Below are 20,295 nucleotides of genomic sequence, written 5' to 3'. Positions count from 1 at the left end.
CATGTTTTTAGTATTTTGGCTCTATCTGAAAAAAAAAACTCTCTTTCTTTCCCACTCTCTCTCTCTCTCTTTCTCTCTCCCCCCTCTGTCTGTCTCTCTCTCTCCCACCCTCTGTCTGTCTGTCTGTCTCCCCCTCTCTCTTTATCTCTCTTTCTTTCTCTCCCACCCTCTATCTGTCTATCTCTCTCTCTCATCCTCTGTCTCTCTCTCTCTCCTACTCTCTCTGTCCCACCCCCTCTCTTTATCTGTCTCTCTCTTTTTCTCCCACCCCCTCTCTCTTTCATTCTCTCCCTCTGTATCTCTCTCTATCTGTCTGTCTGCCTCTCTCTCTGCCTGTCTCTCTCTCCCACCCTCTGTCTGTCTGTCTGTCTGTCTGTCTCCCTCTTTCTCTCTCTCTCCCACCCACTCTGTCCCACCCCCACCCTCTATCTGTCTGTCTATCTCTCTCATCCTCTCTCTCTCTCTCTCTCTCTCTCTCTCCCCCTACCCTCTCTGTCCCACCCCCTCTCTTTATCTGTCTGTCTCTCTCTTTCTCCCACCCCTCTCTCTTTCATTCTCTCCCTCTGTACCTCTCTCTATCTGTCTGTCTGCCTCTCTCTCTGCCTGTCTCTCTCTCCCACCCTCTGTCTGTCTGTCTCCCTCTTTCTCTCTCTCTCCCACCCACTCTGTCCCACCCCTACCCTCTATGTCTGTCTATCTCTCTCATCCTCTCTCTCTCCCCCCTACCCTCTCTGTCCCACCCCCTCTCTTTATCTGTCTGTCTCTCTCTTTCTCCCACCCCTCTCTCTTTCATTCTCTCCCTCTGTATCTCTCTCTATCTGTCTGTCTGCCTTTCTCCCACCCTCTGTCTGTCTCTCTCCCTCTCCCTCTGTCTTTCTCACACCCTCTGTCTGTCTCCTCCTCTCTGTCTGTCTGTCTCCCTCTCTTTCTCCCTCTATCTGTCTCTCTCTCTCTCTCTCTCTCTCTCTCTCTCTCTCTCCCAGCCTCTGTCTGTCTGTCTGTCTGTCTGTCTGTCTCTCCCTCTGTCTCTTTCACACCCTCTGTCTGTCTTCTCCTCTTTCTCTCTCTCTCTCTCTCTCTCTCTCTCAGCATGGAATCTATAAAAACAGAATCGACACAGTGAGATGTTTGTCCAGCACGCGGTGGTTTCAGCTTACACTCAACCACTCATCCTCTCTCTGTCTCCCAGTAATTCACTGTCTTCATGGACATTGTCCCAAATTTAGCTCCTGTTCCTCAGGCCTTTTGTTCAGGGAGGACGTCTGCGTCCCAAATAGCCTCACCACGGCTCACATCCTTTTATGGTTTTCCCCCCTGTGAGGGGGTGTGAGGCACCTGGGCATAAAAAACCCCTCAGAGTGGGGCACATTCTCACCGGGATCATTTCACCGAGTCTCCACCGTTTGTCATCTCGCTTCTTCATCTTCATCATCACCATCATGCCCCTTAAAAAGAAGGAAGAACCGAAACCCGTCGCTCCCCCGAAACCCCCGGAGCCCGAACCTCCCAAGGAGCCCGATTTTAACCCGGCTGAAGTGCAGGTACCCTTAACAAACTCCCCTCAACATTTCTGTGGCATTTCAACTCTTTATATTTCTCGGCTCTTCTTTGTGTAATGATCAATGATCAATGTTTATTACACTAAACAATCAGTGTGTGATTTTAATCATATTAAATAACAATGGTGTAGAATTTAGGCTTTGTTCTTCTTGTGCGACTAAATTTCAACTAAAATTCTGTTGTTTTTTTTTCTTTTTTTAACTTTTACCCACCAACAGGTGGTGCTGTGAACACACACACACAAAACACACACACGACAGCTAATAAAACACATAGAAAGTTTGTGTGTGTGTGTGTGTGTGTGTGTGTGTGTGTGTGTGTGTGTGTGTGTGTGTGTGAGCGGGTGGTCTGTACTGTGGGAATCTGCTAATGAAACTCAGATGAACTCCAACATTCCTGTGTGTGGAAACGGAGCAGAGGCTGAAATTTCCTCCTCTGAAATTCAGACTTTTGTCATGATGTTTTTTTTTAAAACTCAAGTTCTGCGGTCAGCTTTAAACAAAACTCTGAGAAAATAAATGTGGCGTCGAGTTTCCCCTTTTTCCAACGATATGGTTTCAGAATATCGCTTTCAGATGGAGTAAAATTTATGAGATGGTGAGCTGAAATAACAGTGAGACTGCAGAGCAAAGAAGAAAATCCCTCATTGTAACACACACACACACACACACACACACACACACACAAATGTTCTGCCACCTCCTGTACTCCTACTATCCTGTTAGAATAACTTGTAATAATGTGTGTTATTTAAACCAGTTTGGTCTGAACATTAACATCTGAGGTAAATAATATGAACATAAAACTTCTTAAAATTGCAATAGAATATGATTGGGATTTTTTGTGGCTACTGCCTCACGTACAGTAGAGGCTGTAACCACTGTGCCATCGCGTTGTAAGAATGAGCGTAACAATTGCATACTGTGCATATGCATACACATGTTCCTATTAAAATGGCCAGTGAGTGTATAAAGTTCAGTTCATCATTTGAAATAAATGGACTAGACTAAAGAAATCGCTTTCAGACATGTTTATGCTTATTACCGAGGGAAAGTGCGTATCTATTTTAAAATATCCTCCAGGTCGTCCCCCTTTCCTCGCCTTCTTCAGCCAGTGGTCCCATGTGATGCACTTCAGAGTTGTTACGGGAAGTTGTTGAAAAGAGTATTGAGACCACTGAGCTCTAGCGCCGGGCCATTTCCGGGAAATAACACTACGTTCAGACCAGGGCTTTGAACCAGAATTTTTTTCCTATTGGTTCGTTCCGAACAGAAACGGAATTTTAACGTTTCCGGTTTTGGGTTCCACCATTAAATAGACGTTCCTGAACCGGTTAGAACAAAAAAATTTCGTTCCCGGAACGGTTAATTACGTTCCCTGTCAGCTGTTTAACAAATGGCTATAAAATTATGTCTCTGTCTCATCCAGCTTAAGCCAAATGTAGGCTAATTCTATTACAACCTTCATTAAATAAGACAAGAAATAATTCAAAACAATTATTATTTCAAATGTTGGCGATTTGGATTCTCAGTATGTCTTCCCATCTACACAAACAGAAAAAGTGGCAAAAATGAAAGATAATTCGTTTAGTGTGTTACCAAAGGCTAGTCAGGCCCTATGCATTGATAGGCTAACAGAGGTTAACGTCATTTAATGTTCACGAGCCTCTCATTAACGTGGACAAATATATTGGTATCGTGTTTGAAATTGACTTTTTCGAATAACGATAGACTGCAATATTTACCTCTTATTTAAGATGTGGAGACGTGATAGTAGTCCACCCTCCCGCTCTCTCCATTCAGTCAGTGAACGTCACACAGGAAGTGAACCCCAGCGGGTCATAGAAACTTGCGCAGGAGAAGAATGACTTTTTTATTTGTAGGCTACGGAAACTTTGAAGAACGAAATAAAAACCGGTATTAACCGGTTACCATTATTTTTAATAAGCATTTCTGTTCCAGAGCATAAAAAATAATAAAGTTTCTGGTTTCGTTTCTGTTCCATGTGAAATAGAAAAAGTTCCCGGTTTTCGTTTTCGTTCCTTGAACCGGTTCAAAGCCCTGGTTCAGACTGCAACCTGAAACGACCCATATCCGATTTGTTGTGAAATCCGATTTTTTTGTTAGGCCGTTCACATTGCCAATTATATGAGACTTGTATGCGATCTCCAATATGAACGGAAAATGACCCAAAAGTGTCCCGCATGCGCAAATTGACACGTAATAAGCACATCTACGTAATACGTAAACAAAAAAAAGCGCACTCTTCAAGTTTGCAAGTAAAGCATGGAGATGAGGCGAGACCTGGCAATGTGTTTTTTGTGGCGGCGGCGGAACTCACACAATAATCTGATTAATGTGGGCAGCAGACTAATGAGACCGAAGGTGTCAAATTACTGGAAATTTCCAGAACAATCTTATAATCTTGTAATACAGGCTGGTTTAACATCCAGGTCCCTACCAAATCCACCATTAGCTTGATCAATTCTATAAAAGTCTATTTAAATTCTGAAAACTGTACAAATGTTGTTGTTTTCCACCAAAGAGGCGGGATTAGCCAACGCAGAATAGTGACGTTTGTCTCTTGTTGATGACGTGTAGGTGGCATGAATGCGACCTGTCCGGTCAGACTGCAGTCGCATGTGAAAATAACGGATATGCATCGGAATTAGGACCACATATCCAAGCGGCCTGGGTCGCATGTGAAAAAATCGGATCTGTGTTGTTCAGATTGTCAATAACAAATCGGATACAGGTCGCATATGGGCAAAAAAATCGGACATGGGTCGTTTCATGTTCATTTTTGGATTACGCTTCATTTTTGTGGCTACTGCTTCATAGATTAAATATATATATGCGACATTTACTGCATGGACACGGGATCAGAAAACTATTTTATTTATAAGCCACATGGACCCATAGGGGACTGATTTTTCTGAAAAGCTCTCATGACTTTAATCTCATCTAGAGTTTACAGTTAATCACTTTATATACACACAATATTCACTTTATTTAACATTCTTTACTTTAAAATTTACTTATTGTACAGTTAATTACTTTATTTTACACTAGAGTATGTCTGATACTTTATTTACTTTTTAATGTTTAAGGTTGTTTACAGTTCTTTACTTTATTCATAGTTATTTACTTTATAGTTGTTTACTTTATTTAAAAATTAAGGTTAACGTGGGCCCTGTGATGACCTGGTGACTTGTCCAGGGTGAACCCCGCCTTTTGCCCGTAGTCAGCTGGGATAGGCTCCAGCTCGCCTGCGACCCTGTAGAAGGATAAAGTGGCTACAGATAATGAGATGGGATGAGGTTGACGTGAGGTGCCCTTGAGCGAGGTACCGAACCCCTGACTGCTCCCCGGGTGCTCTGGTGTGGCTGCCCACTGCTCTGAATGTGTGTGTGTGTTCACTGCTTCAGATGGGTTAAATGCAGAGGATGAATTTCACTGTGCTTGAAGTGTGCATGTGACAAATAAAGGTTTCTTCTTCTTCTTAATTCACATGACAGTTATTGACTTTATTTTAAATTTTGTACTTTCCAGGTGTTTATTTAAAAGGTATTTACTTTACAGTTCTTAACTTTATTTAAAATTATTTCCTTGACAGGTGTTTACAGTTATTTACTTTACAGATGTTTACTTTATTGGAAATTATTTCCTTTACAGTTATTTACCTTACTGTACTCTACTTCTGACACTTTGTTTTATATATATATATACACACACTACCGTTCAAAAGTTTGGGGTCACCCAGACAATTTTGTGTTTTCCATGAAAAGTCACACTTTTATTTCCCACCATAAGTTGTAAAATGAATAGAAAATATAGTCGAGACATTTTTCTGGCCATTTTGAGCATTTAATCGACCCCACAAATGTGATGCTCCAGAAACTCAATCTGCTCAAAGGAAGGTCAGTTTTATAGCTTCTCTAAAGAGCTCAACTGTTTTCAGCTGTGCTAACATGATTGTACAAGGGTTTTCTAATCATCCATTAGCCTTCTGAGGCAATGAGCAAACACATTGTACCATTAGAACACTGGAGTGAGAGTTGCTGGAAATGGGCCTCTATACACCTATGGAGATATTGCACCAAAAAACAGACATTTGCAGCTAGAATAGTCATTTACCACATTAGCAATGTATAGAGTGGATTTCTGATTAGTTTAAAGCGATCTTCATTGAAAAGAACAGTGCTTTTCTTTCAAAAATAAGGACATTTCAAAGTGACCCCAAACTTTTGAACGGTAGTATATATATATATATATATATATATATATATATATATATATATATATATATATATAATGCAAGCATGCTAATGTTATTAAATTTGATATATTATCTTAAAGGATTTTTTTGCCTACACATCTAAAGCTGAAATCCATGCTGTGAAAATTATTATTATTTATTTATTTATTTATTATTTTTTTTTTTTAACCCAATTCTTGATATCTGAGGCTTTAACATATACACTATTACACAAGTACTTGAGATCGGTCCATCTTGCAGACGATCAGAGTTAAATCTGCAGTTCAACAAATGTAACTTGAGTTAAACTACTAGTGATACCCAGCTGAGTATTATGGGATGTAGCATTGCGAAGGGTCAGCTGAATTAACATTAGCCCGAGTTAAATTAGATTTGTAGAACAGCCAGGAAACAATAACAAATCATGTGACAAAAGAAATGTGTTCACACTTAAATTAGCTTGTTCAGAATGTCTCTGTGACAGTGTGTGTGTGTGTGTGAAGGTCACACCAACATGCTTTTGGACAGAAGGCAGGCGAGCAGCTGAATTAACGGAGTGTAACCTGAGCTGACGAGTGAAATATTTACTGAGGCCTCAAGGCCGAGAAAAAAATAAGGCAGCACGTGTGTGTGTGTGTGTGTTCCTCAGAATTAAATATAGAGCTAATTTTAGAATGACGGTACTATTGTTACTGTACTGGTCAATCTATAGCAACTGTAAACACTATAGCAATGTATTCTTTAATAATTACACGATTTATATTTAACTTTAACTTACTAATATTGGAATAAATTAAGAAGTCAAATGAATAACATGTAATTGCTCCTGTAGTGAAGTTGTGTCCACTCAGCTGCTTCTCTCCATCCGTAACGAATCATTTTCTCTGTTTTCCTGCAGCTTGAGTTCACTCCTGAGCAGATTGAGGGTAAGAACACTTTTATTTCTCAGATTGTTTGATTCAAATTTCAAAATGTAAAAACACTACATTAAATTCAATTAAAAGCGATAATTAAAATCTAATATTTTAAGTTTGTTTAATTTTTAAAGGCTGTAGTATCACATGCCAAATGATCTCTTTCACTTCCCAATACTCCATAACACCTTTGTCCATGCCATTAAAAATGTATTTAATTAAAAAATATATATAAGTTAAAAAAATTCCATCAGTATAACTTTTAAGGTTTTGTTTTTTTTACCCATGTAATTTCATTTACATTATCATAACCTAATATCAGGGGTGGCACGGTGGTGTAGTGGTTAGCGCTGTCGCCTCACAGCAAGAAGGTCCTGGGTTCGAGCCCCGGGGCCGGCGAGGGCCTTTCTGTACGGAGTTTGCATGTTGTCCGCATGGGTTTCCTCCGGGTGCTCCGGTTTCCCCCACAGTCCAAAGACATGCAGGTTAGGTTAACTGGTGACTCTAAATTGACTGTAGGTGTGAATGTGAGTGTGAATGGTTGTCTGTGTCTATGTGTCAGCCCTGTGATGACCTGGCGACTTGTCCAGGGTGTACCCCGCCTTTCGCCTGTAGTCAGCTGGGATGGGCTCCGGCTTGCCTGCGACCCTGTAGAAGGATAAAGCGGCTAGAGATAATGAGATGAGATAACCTAATATCACATTTTCTTTCTTTCTTTCTTTCTTTTCAAGACATTACATTAAATGCTATATTGTAATGTTTGGGAGAAGGACCTACTAGCTAACGTGCTCTAAATTTGTCCACTTCTTGAAAACTCCTACATCAGAGATGCAACATTGACAAGTGAAAAAAGAGCAGCATCTCTGAGTGAAGCGAGGTAGGAGGCCAGGGAGATGCAATCCAGGCCATTTTGAGCTGCTTTTGAGGAAAATAAAGGCAGGGTTTACTGTACAGTATAAGTTCAATTATCCAAACTCTCTGGGGAAAAAAAGTTTGGCAAACTAAGAGGATGTTCAGATAAAAGGGGTTCAGATAACTGAGCTTGAACTGTAATACCATGTTTCAAATAAAAGACAAAAGATTTATGTATAGGTCTTTCAATACCAACAAAATTAATACTGTATTTACTTCTTGAACTATGCACCAGTCTAATACTGGACTTAATAAAGTCAATACTGAAAGATGCTCATCCATACAATATTTAATTACACTGAACATGTTGAAGAGGTTACTTCGATAATTTGTTGTATGTACCCTAGGGTGTCCCAAAAAAAAAAATTAATCTTTTAAATCAAACTAGGATAATCTTTAAATATGTTCTCAGTTCCATTTCTAAAGCAAATATAAAATTTCAATAGCTTTAATAAATATTTAGAACTGCCTCAAGGCATTTAAACTTTAGTCAGAGAGACACTTTTCTGTCTATAAACATTAATACAACATGGTCTGTTTTTAGTCTTTGTTATTAATTATTTCAACAAAACCCTGGGCTTTTCCCATTATAATGAACAAAGTTTCTATATAGATAGTTTTCACTGACATCACGGCATTCCGGGGAACGCCCCCCAGCCGCCATCTTGGAGGGCAAACAAAACGGACCATCGCCACTACTGGCTACATTATCTCGGATGAATTTATGAAGTTATATAGTCAGTTTTCTAAAATAAAGATCAATGTCGGCAAAATCAAGCAAACAGAAGTATATAGATACATTAGACGACATCTCACGACAACGGTATGCAGCCAAACTGGCCTTGATTGGGGGAATTGACCCCTACGAAGTGGACAAAGATGCATTTTCAAGTGACTATGCAGGGCTGCCAAAGCCTGAAACTGCCAAAGCCTGAAACTGACTTCATCAAACTTTAAAGGCTGTCTGATATATACAACTTTATATATTCACAGCACGCCTTTTGGCGGATGCCGCCTGAATCACGCAGATCCGATTTTTTTTTAGGGGGGCGTTGGAGTGTCTGATTATAATTTCAAAGTAAATTCTGTATTAAAATTACTAAATAAGCAAATCCGTTACAGTCCATGAAACAGGAAGTATAAGGATGAGAAAAAAACAGTTTAAATCGGGAAGCTGCGCACATTTGCGCAGTCCTGCACACCGCTCAGGACTACAGAATAGACCTAAAATGTTTTTCAAAAATGACCCTTGCATGAGTGAAGTGACAAGTTTCAAATAGAAATGTGACAAACGAGCGATATTAAGTGTACATTACAATGTAAACATACACTCAGCGGTTCCAGTTAGGCATTCTCCAGAGATTGTTCACACGATGTTTTGGTTTCCAAAAACAAACTTAAACACAATTGATTGTTTATTTAAACAACTTACCACTTATAAAATGATCGGAGCAGACTTTGCTGTGTTTGGAAGGCTGATAATCCTTGCGGTTGATTCTCGTAAGCCATAGATTTCTCCTTTGTATGCTGAGTTTCTTTGTTTGCTCGCCTTCGTGCTCCCGTACAGTGGGAATTCCATAAAAGCTCCGCTTGACTTCATCATCTGACCTATTACGACAGCCATGAATACAACAAGTTTGCACCATTGCTAGCTTTAGTGACCCGTACGGTAAGCTTGCCCTCCAAGATGGCCACCACCAGGGAATCCCCGACTCTGTGACGTCATGTGAAAACTATCTATAATACGAGAAAAACAACACAACTAAATAAGGATTTGTATTTTTCTAGCTTAAACTGAACTGGAATATTACATACAAAGAAATATCAGTGTACAGAGGCATAAAGAATAATAAGGGCCAATGGGGCCCTACTTAGTACTCAGAGTTCATTTGATCAAAAATGCTTAATTCACACTTGGCCTTAAAAAAACTGTTTATTGCATATCTTAATACATTCAATGTGACATAGTGACATTATGTTTTAGCAAGAACATGCCAGCAAGAAAAAACAGAAGAAATGATAAAGTGCCTTTAATAGGACATCCCCAAGAAACCATAAATGGATCCTGCCTACCTTCTGGTGGTGATGTTAAGAAAAACTTTATGTTTTTCCACAAAACCAAGAAACTGACAATATCTGAAAGTGCAAGCCTTACATATGAGCAACTTTTTTTTTCCTTTTGGGGAAAAATAGCATATACCAACAACTGAAAAAGAAATGTAGTAAAGAAAATTCTAAATTTGTATCAAGATCACAGAAAAATTAGATTAGATTAGATTCAACTTTATTGTCATTGCACATGTCACATAAAAACTCTTGATGGCCCACTGTCAACTGGCTCTCTTGCCCCGACCTCCCACTGTGACTCCTGGTTGGTTCACATGAATGGCAATAACATCTGACACTAGTTTGTGAGATAAATTGAAAGTTTCATTTCTTGAACACGACCGATGAAGACAGTTTGCTTCCAGAGAGACGACTATGCATCACTACTGCACATTTCTGAGCACTGCATTTCACACGTGCTGTGATTGGCCGAGAGCATGAATCAGGTCATCTCTTGGCCAATCACAGTGCATCTAAAAAGGATACAGAAATTCCCGGAATTATCAGAATCAGTGTAAACAATGACGTGAACAGTCAGAATGCCGAAAATATATTGATTTGATTGACACATGGGCAAAACCAGTTGAAAAATGTATTATTTTCAAGTCTGCACATAGCAACATAATTGTGCTTCAAATCCATAGCTGCTATGCCCAAATTGTATATGTTCACATCTCTGCTACATGCCTCCTTTACCCATGTCTTTAAAAAATAAAAAGAATTATATACACAGTGCCCTCCATGATTATTGGGCCCCTTGTAAAGATTAATAAAAAAAAAAAGGTTAGAAAAAAAATCCACTTTTTGGTGAAGTTGCTTCATCACACACTGAAATAAAAGAGAAAAACCCAACCTTTAATTGAAATACATTTTTTTAAAAAATCCCCAAGGATCACTGTTGGTGAATTACAAGAAAAAAAAGTTAAATCTTGGGGTTTCTGAATCTCCAAAACCTCCATCAGACTCCACCTCCATGCTAACATATTTGGAAGGTTCCAGATAAAAGCCTTTTCTGTCAGTTAACCACAAATATGAGCACCTGAAGTTTGTGAAATGTTACTACAACTTTGACTGGAACCATGTTCTCTGGTCTGATGGAACAAAAATGGAGCTTTTTGGTAATAAACACTCAAGGTGGGTTTGGTGTAAAAAGAAGGATGGCTATAATGAAAAGAACTTGATCCCAACTGGTGGAGGTTCTGTGATGTTTTGGGGCTGTTTTTCCTCCAAAGGCCCTGGAAACCTTGTTAGGGTCCATGGCATCATGGACTCCATGGAATACCAGGAAATTTTAAATCAGAATCTGGCTCCTCTGCTAAGAAACTAAAACTGGGTCATCACTGGATCTTCCAGCAGGACAATGATCTGAAGCATATGTCCAAATCAACAATAAAATGGTTCACTGAGCACAGACTCAAGCTTCTGCCCTGGCCATCAGTCCCCTGAGCTGAACCCCAGTGAAAACATCTCATCTCATCTCATTATCTCTAGCTGCTTTATCCTGTTCTACAGGGTCGCAGGCAAACTGGAGCCTATCCCAGCTGACTACAGGCAAAAGGCGGGGTACACCCTGGACAAGTCGCCAGGTCATCACAGGGCTGACACATAGACACAGACAACCATTCACACCTACAGCCAATTTAGAGTCACCAGTTAACCTAACCTGCATGTCTTTGGACTGTGGGGGAAACCGGAGCACCCGGAGGAAACCCATGCAGACATGGGGAGAACATGCAAACTCCGCACAGAAAGGCCCTCGCCGGCCATGGGGCTCGAACCCAGATCTTCCTGCTGTGAGGCGACAGCGCTAACCACTACACCCCAGTGAAAACATTATTATTGTTATTATTATCTGTGATAACCTGGCGATTTGTCCAGGGTGTACCCCGCCTCTCGCCCATAGTCAGCTGGGATAGGCTCCAGGTTGCCTGTGACCCTGTAGAACAGGATAAGCAGCTACAGATGATTGATGGATAGACTATTATTATTATTATCCATCCATCCATTATCTGTAACCGCTTATCCTGTGCAGGGTTGCAGGCTGGAGCCTATCCCAGTTGACTGTGGGTGAGAGGCGGGGTACACCCTGGACGACCCTCATCACAGGGCTGACACAACCATTCAAGTCAAGTTTATTTGTATAGCGCTTTTAAAAATAAACATTGTCGCAAAGCAGCTTTACCATTCACACTCACATTCACACCTATGGTCAATTGAGAGCCACCAATTATCCTAACCTGCATGTCTTTGGACTGTGGGGGAAACCAGAGCACCCGGAGGAAACCCACACAGACACGGGGAGAACATGAAAACTCCACACAGAAAGGCCTCCGTCGGCCGCTGGGCTCAAACCCAGAACCTTCTTGCTGTGAGGTGACAGTGTTAAGACACTGTACCACTGTGCTGCCCCCATTTACAGTAGATACAAATGGAAATAAGAACTGTATATTGGTAGGAAGGCGGCATGGTGGTGTAGTGGTTAGCGCTGTCGCCTCACAGCAAGAAGGTCCGGGTTCGAGCCCCGTGGCCGGCAAGGGCCTTTCTGTGCGGAGTTTGCATGTTCTCCCCGTGTCCGCGTGGGTTTCCTCCGGGTGCTCCGATTTCCCCCACAGTCCAAAGACATGCAAGTTAGGTTAACTGGTGACTCTAAATTGACCGTAGGTGTGAGTGTGAATGGTTGTCTGTCTGTAGCGTAGTTTGGGGGGGGCATCGGCGCCAAAAACTCAGGGCCTCACCACTAGGGGGGGCCCTGCCAATCACCGGATGTGCTGGTCAAACTTTATTTACACTATGTGCCTGCGCCGGTGGCGTCTACACATAACGTGGAATATGGTTATATAATTATTCTATTTTCTGTGACGAGACAGCTTATATCAAGGTAAGACACACTAGGCCTACTGGCACTGACATAGGCTTATGGCTTGTTTACGCATACCCTCCAGATTCTGAAGTTGCCCCTGTGCAGTGGTCCATGCTGCTCAGGATTCTAATGCTATGGTTACTCAAACAAAGAATTAATCTGCTAGCTGAGTTGTGGTGTGGTGATGGTATGGTTTTCTTAGCAGTGTTAAAACAAGTATGAGGCGGTTTAAATCCGGCGCACGTAAAAGGAGAGAAAGATTAGAGGAGCAACAGAGGAGAGATGCTGTGACTTCTAGCTGTGCTCCACTGATGAGATATTTTCCACCAAATGATATTTTGCCACTGGTTTGTACTTGTTTGCAATGCGCAGTTCCAGTGCGCTATGCAGCGCTGCAGAGTTCGAATGATATAATCACCCAGAGCGAGCTGTATGATTTATAATTGATGTGAAATAAAATTAAAGCCTGTTAGTTTGCACTTATTGTCATGCGTGAGCCTGTTGCTGAAGATTATGGTCGCATTTTCGAAATTGTAAAAATGCCTTTATCGCCGGTATTTTATTAGGCTATAGCCTAAGATATGGGTAGGGGGGCCTCTGAAACATCTACGGCCCCCCCTGTCACAATACCCAAGCTACGCCCCTGTTGTCTGTGTCTATGTGTCAGCCCTGTGATGACCTGGCAACTTGTCCAGGGTGTACCCCGCCTTTCACCCGTAGTCAGCTGGGATAGGCTCCAGCTTGCCTGCGACCCTGTAGAACAGGATAAAGAGGCTAGAGATAATGAGATGAGTAATAAGTCACAAAATATGACATAAGCCATCTCTTTCACAATGTTACAGTCTAATAACTTCAGCTAATTATCGATCCTTAGCGCTAATTGATCCCAATTCTGTGACATTACATTTCACCAATTTCAAGAAGACATTATATTGAACTCTGCATTTCATCCTCAAACGTGACTTTCAGCTCCACATGTCTCTGCCTTCCTCAGATTTCAAGGACGCATTCCAGCTTTTTGACCGAACGCCAACCAATGAGATGAAGATCACCTTCGGCCAGTGTGGAGACGTTATCAGAGCCCTGGGCCAAAACCCCACCAATGCTGAGGTCATGTATGTGCTCGGAAAGCCCAAAGCTGAAGGTCAGCACCCATGACTTACACATCTACATCATGTTTGTGCTGTCACACTGAGAGAGATAGACTTTTAAAATGTGTTTTAAAGATAAACAGAGTGATGCTGCACATTCCTCACACACTAGAAATGAACGTGAAGATGCTGGACTTTGATCAGTTCCTGCCGATGCACCAGCACATCTGCAAGGCAAAAGGTCGCGGGACGTTTGAGGACTTCGTTGAGGGACTGAGAGTCTTTGATAAGGAAGGAAACGGCACGGTGATGGGCGCTGAGCTCCGACATGTTCTCGCCACGCTGGGTAAACATCACGCCACACACTTGTATGAGAATTTCTATCACTAAAATCGGGTTTATATTATTGAGTGACTCAGATTAATTTGGACTGAAGTTTAGTTTAGTCATTAAAACTCAGTTTTTCAAATCTGTATGCTATTTTTTGCCTTATTTCTCTGGTTTAATTTTGGGAGAAAAAATACATAAAACTCCCAATTTTCCCTTCCATTCCCTGTTGTTCTGTAACACTACAGTACTCAAATATCCCAAATGTATGATTTTATTTAAGAAGGAAACATTAAACAACACATTTCACCCCACACAATCCTCCATAACTCCTTTGACAAAGTCTTCTTTTAAATGTAATTTTACAGAACTAGATATGTGCACCCTGTCTATGGTTATTAATGTTGAAATATGTTCAAAGGAACTTCAGAAAAATGATATTATTATATTCTTACTAAAATCCATCCATCTATTATTTGTAACTGCTTATCCTGTGCAGGGTTGGGGGCAAGCTGGATCCTATCCCAGCTGACTATGGGCGAGAGGCAGGGTTCACCCTGGACAAGTTGCCAGGTCATCGCAGGGCTGACACACAGAGACACACAACCATTCACACTCACATTCACACCTACGGTCAATTTAGAGTCACCAGTTAACCTAACCTGCATGTCTTTGGACTGTGGGGGAAACCGGAGCACCCGGAGGAAACCCACGCGGACACGGGGAGAACATGAAAACTCCACACAGAAAGGCCTCCGTCAGCCACTGGGCTCAAACCCAGAACCTTCTTGTTGTGAGGCAACAGTCTAACCACTACACCACCATGCTGCCCTCTTATTAAAATCATGTTTAGTAATTAATATCTCAGATTAATATGGGGGCGGCACGGTGGTGTAGTGGTTAGCGCTGTCGCCTCACAGCAAGAAGGTCCTGGGTTCGAGCCCCATGGCCGGCGAGGGCCTTTCTGTGTGGAGTTTGCATGTTCTCCCCGTGTCTGCGTGGGTTTCCTCCGGGTGCTCCGGTTTCCCCCACAGTCCAAAGACATGCAGGTTAGGTTAACTGGTGACTCTAAATTGAGCGTAGGTGTGAATGTGAGTGTGAATGGTTGTCTGTGTCTATGTGTCAGCCCTGTGATGACCTGGCGACTTGTCCAGGGTGTACCCCGCCTTTCGCCCGTAGTCAGCTGGGATAGGCTCCAGCTTGCCTGCGACCCTGTAGAAGGATAAAGCGGCTAGAGATAATGAGATGAGATGAGATGAGATTAATATGGAATCAAGTTGAGTTTGTAAAAACATTATTTCTTTACCTCATACAATTTTTTTGCTTTATTTCTCTATATGTATTTGTGAGATATGTGAAGTTTGGGAGAATGACTACACATGAAACTTGGCCTTAGAGATCTTACTCTCAGCTCCTGATTCTCCTTTCACTTCCTGTGACAAAAGTTCTCACACCCTACCATCTTCTCCAAGATTTCTTTGCCAAAGTTTTTCGTTTTTATTAATTTTTAAAATAAAGTATGATTATTGTCGGCGGCACGGTGGTGTAGTGGTTAGTGCTGTCGCCTCACAGCAAGAAGGTCCGGGTTCGAGCCCCTTGGCCGGCGAGGGCCTTTCTGTGTGGAGTTTGCATGTTCTCCCCGTGTCCGCGTGGGTTTCCTCCGGGTGCTCCGGTTTCCCCCACAGTCCAAAGACATGCAGGTTAGGTTAACTGGTGACTCTAAATTGACCGTAGGTGTGAATGTGAGTGTGAATGGTTGTCTGTGTCTATGTGTCAACCCTGTGATGACCTGGCGACTTGTCCAGGGTGTACCCTGCCTTTCGCCCGGAGTCAACTGGGATAGGCTCCAGCTTGCCTGCGACCCTGTAGAAGGTTAAAGCAGCTAGAGATAATGAGATGACATGAGATTATTGTCATTGGGCGGCACGGTGGTGTAATGGTTAGCACTGTCGCCTCATAGCAAGAAAGTCCTGGGTTTGAGCCCAGTGGCCAGCGAGGGCCTTTCTGTGTGGAGTTTGCATGTTCTCCCCGTGTCTGCATGGGTTTCCTCTGGGTGCTCCCGTTTTCCCTACAGTCCAAAGACATGCAGGTGAGGATAATTGGTGGCTCTAAATTGACCGTGAATGTGAATGGTTGTGTGTCTCTATGTGTCAGCCCTGCAATAACCTGGTGACTTGTCCAGGGTGTACCCCGCCTCTCGCCCATAGTCAGCTGGGATAGGCTCCAGCTTGCCTGCAACCCTGTAGAACAGGATAAGCAGCTACAGGTGATGGATGGATGGATGGATGGATGGATGAATTATTGCCATTTTAAAATATGCAAAGCTAAAAATGTACTTGCCCCACTTGCTAAAGTCCTCTAAAGTTTACTGTCTCCTACACAGAGGCATTAATGCTGCAGGAGTTGAACAGGAAATGTTGAAATATAGTAGCAGTTCATCAACAACATTTTAATTTGAGAAAAAATGGGCTCATACCATTGGACCTGAGCACTCAATCTCAATTTCTTTCTCTCTCTCTCAACTTGGTCATCTGTTTTTGGTCTTGTTTCAGGTGAGAAGATGAAGGAGACCGAGGTGGAGCAGCTGATGGCCGGTCAGGAAGATGCTAATGGATGCATCAACTATGAGGGTGAGAGCACTAACACACACGCACACACAGATTATTTAATATACCGTATACACTATTTTATGTCATTGCTGAGATTCCTGGACACATGTTTATATTAAAGTCATATTAAAGTAATAATAATAATAATAATAATATTAATAATAATAATAATAATAATAATAATAATTAGTCCACCTAAATATTATATATTACATGAGTTGATAGATTTAAATTGATTGATTATCGATTAATTATTTGTTATATCCATTCATCCTTTCATTTATTGGCATATATGAATTTATTTATTTATTTATGAACATGCTTTTATTTATTTATAATTATTATAGTTTTCACTTATTTCAAGTGGGATAAGTGCAAAATCTCAAGTGGGATTCTCAGGAAGGGGAAGCAGTGCTCTGTCCCTACTGTTTACAGTGAGGATGGAGTGCGGTTGACCTCAACTGTGGACATCATCCGGCAGTGGAAGGGATACTTTGAGGATCTCCTCAATCCCACCTTCATGTTGTCCGAGGAGGACGCAGAGTCTGAGGGTGCTTGGGAGGACTTGCCCATCACAAGGGCTGAGGTTGCCGAGGTGGTTAAAAAACTCCTTGGTGGCCAGGCTCCAGGGGTGGATGAGATTCGTCCAGAGTTCCTGAAGGCACTGGATGTTGTTGGGCTGTATTGGTTGACATGCCTCTTCAACATTGTGTGGAGGTTGGGGACAGTGCCTCTGGATTGGCAGACTGGGGTGCTGGTCCTCCTTTTTAAAAAGGGGGACCGGAGAGTGTGTTCCAATTACAGGGGGATCACACTTCTCAGCCTCCCTGGGAAAGCCTATGCTGGGGTGCTGGAGAGGAGAGTCCGGTCAATACTCTAACCTCGGATTCAGGAGGAACAATGTGGTTTTCATCCTGGTTGTGGAACACTGGACCAGCTCTTTATCCTTGCAAGGGTATTGGAGGGTGCATGGGAATTTGCCCAACATGTGTTTTGTGGACCTGGAGAAGGCTTACGACTGTGTCCCTCATGGTGCCCTGTGGGGGGTGCTTCAGGAGTATGGGGTTCAGGGCCCATTACTGTGGGCCATTCAGACCCTGTATGACCAGAGCAGGAGTTTGGTTCGCATTGCCGGCAGTAAGTCGGACTTGTTCCTGGTGGATGTGGGACTCTGCCAGGACTGCCCTTTGTCACTGGCTCTGTTCATAACTTTTATGGACAGAATTTCTAGGCTCAGCCAAGGGGTGGAGGGAGTCTGGTTTGATGGCATCAGGATCACATCTCTGCTTTTTGCGGATGATGTGGTCCTGTTGGCTTCATCAATCTGTGACTTACAGCATGCGCTGGGATGGTTTGCAGCCGAGTGCGAAGCGGCTGGGATGAGGATCAGCACCTCCAAGTCCGTGGCCATGGCGCTCAGCCGGAAACAGGTGGAGTGCCTATTTTGGGTCAAGGGGGAGTTACTACCTAAAGTGGAGGAGTTTAAGTATCTGGGGGTTTTGTTCATGAGTGAGGGTAGGGGGAGCGGGAGTTGGACAGACGGATCGCATAAGCGTCAGCAGTGATGCAGATGCTAAACTGGTCTGTTGTGGTAAAGAGAGAGCTGAGCCAAAAGGCAAAGCTCTCAATTTACTGGTCCATCTACGTTCCCACTCTCACCTATGGTCACAAGCTGTGGGTAGTGACTGAAAGAATGAAATCGTGGATACAAGCTGGTCTCTCCCTTAGAGACAGGGTGAGAAGCTTGGTCATTCAGGAGAGACTCAGAGTAGAACTGCTGCTCCTTCACATCAAAAGGAGTCAGTTGAGGTAGTTTGGGCACCTTGTTAGGATGCCCCCTGGATGTCTCCCAAGCGAGGTTCTTTGGGCATGCCCCACTGGGATGAGACCCCGGGGCAGACCCAGGACACACTGGAGAGATTACATCTCTCGGCTGGCCTAGGAACACTTCGGTATTCCCCCAGAAGAGCTGGTGGAGGTGGCCAGGGAGAGGGAAGTCTGGGCTGCTCTGCTTAGGCTGCTACCACTGCGACCCAGATCTGGATAAGTGGTAGAAAATGGATGGATGGATGGATGGATGGATGGATGGATGGATGGAACTTATCTTAAGTATTTGTGTGAAATTAAACCCATATATAATAATTAATTTTAATAATAATAATAATAATAATAAATTATTTCCATCATATTAAGCATAACAATATCATCAATTTACAAATGTTTTATATAATATTTCTTTGACATATGCCTTCATACATCAATTGATTTAATTATTTATGAATATTTAGGAACTTCTATAGCTATTTGATTGGCATGTTTTTCTTCACTCATCCCAAACATTAAATATTTAAGATAATACATTTCATTTACAGCTGTATTTATTTCTGATTATTTTATTCCTTCATCCTCTAATTATTGCATTTAATTCTAAAATACAATGAAATAAAATTTTGAACATGTGTCGTGTGAAGTTCAGTCAGGACTAGATGACACTGTTCTTTCTGTAGTGTGGTGTTTGTGACTCTTGAGCCAGAGTGTTGATTGTTTTTCCTTTTCTGCAGCATTTATAAAGTACATCATGGCTGGCTGAGCAGGTACAGTTCCACCCTTACACTTTCCATCACGCACCTCTGCTTTAACCTCATTACTTAACAATCAATATTAACATGATACCTGATATTTGTAGATTATTTGCAAATATTAATATTCATATTTAACTTTTCTGCACAGGTTCAGGAATGCCGACTGAGGATGCAAATTTCTCTTCTGTCCCTTTTCTGTTTTTCTTTCTTTTCTTTTTTAATAAAACTCTTCACACCCTCTCTCCTCGTTCTGTCTTTCTCTTCCTTTTCTCCTCTCTCCATCAAATGTCATCACTTCCTGTTATGAGGATGTTGTACGTCACATCGGTGTTCATTTTGTGGATCAAAGAAAAATAAGTAAAATAAAATTTTATGCTTGATTAAAAGTGTAGTAGTCAATTGTTTTTATTCCTCATGTATACTAATAACCTGGAAGATGCATAGAAGATTATAAAAAAAAAACAATGGTTTATGCTGTGGACTTAGCAAAAGTGCTTTAATTCACTGAGAAACCAGTTTAGAAAACTGACTTCCGGTCCAGAACTTTTGCTTGTGTTTGTTACTTATTTTCTAGACTCTCTAGACGCTGGGGGCCGGAGCTTCATAAACATGGGTGGGAATCATTCAAATGTTGAACACTAACCTGATCATTAGTTAAAGACTTACTATTGGGGGGAGGGGAGAAAAGCCAATCTTATCTGATGCACCTTGAAAAAAAGGCTGAGAATTATTATTTATTTCATTACAGAATTTCTAGCTAAGAAAGAAAGAAAGAAAGAGCCTCCTCTTTACAAGTGCTTTCCCTGCAAAAACAGGACCTCAGCACAGGAAATGACATCATACTCTCTCATGTGGTCTTTGGCGACAGCAGCAGACTTTCTGTCATAAAATAGACGTAATTATTGAGGCCTGGTTATAAATTTAGTTTCCCAGAAACCGAGTTAGACTTCAAACACAGCCACAAAACCACTCTGAAGCTTGAGATGAACAACGCTCATTCAATTACACACATCATCATTTACACAAAAATTCATCAAAATAATACCACGTTTTTAAAAATATACTTTAGGAACACTA

At 41.9% G+C, this 20,295-nt stretch overlaps 1 protein-coding gene across 1 annotated transcript; it reads left to right on the top strand.

Moving 5' to 3' along the window:
- Positions 1-1,286: 1,286 nt before the first annotated feature.
- Positions 1,287-19,604, top strand: myl13 (myosin, light chain 13). Its single transcript, XM_060916470.1, has 7 exons — positions 1,287-1,541; positions 6,716-6,743; positions 13,604-13,753; positions 13,873-14,046; positions 16,580-16,657; positions 19,198-19,230; positions 19,367-19,604. The coding sequence occupies exons 1-6, from the start codon at positions 1,302-1,304 to the stop codon at positions 19,224-19,226; spliced, it is 699 nt and encodes a 232-aa protein (XP_060772453.1). The 5' UTR covers positions 1,287-1,301; the 3' UTR covers positions 19,227-19,230; positions 19,367-19,604.
- The last annotated feature ends 691 nt before the right edge of the window (positions 19,605-20,295 follow it).

The sequence above is a fragment of the Neoarius graeffei genome, chromosome 1, assembly GCF_027579695.1.
Source record: "Neoarius graeffei isolate fNeoGra1 chromosome 1, fNeoGra1.pri, whole genome shotgun sequence".
Taxonomy (NCBI): Eukaryota; Metazoa; Chordata; class Actinopteri; order Siluriformes; family Ariidae; genus Neoarius; species Neoarius graeffei.
The sequence above is the reverse complement of the archived record's forward strand: the minus strand, read 5'-3'. Positions and strand labels throughout refer to the sequence as shown.

Bases quoted from the DNA above. Each gene is read 5' to 3' on its own strand.
- myl13 (XM_060916470.1), top strand. From the start codon at position 1,302: ATGGTTTTCCCCCCTGTGAGGGGGTGTGAGGCACCTGGGCATAAAAAA. The intron at 14,047-16,579 runs GTAAACATCACG...GTCTTGTTTCAG, and splicing joins ACATGTTCTCGCCACGCTGG to GTGAGAAGATGAAGGAGACC. The intron at 16,658-19,197 runs GTGAGAGCACTA...CCTTTTCTGCAG, and splicing joins TGGATGCATCAACTATGAGG to CATTTATAAAGTACATCATG.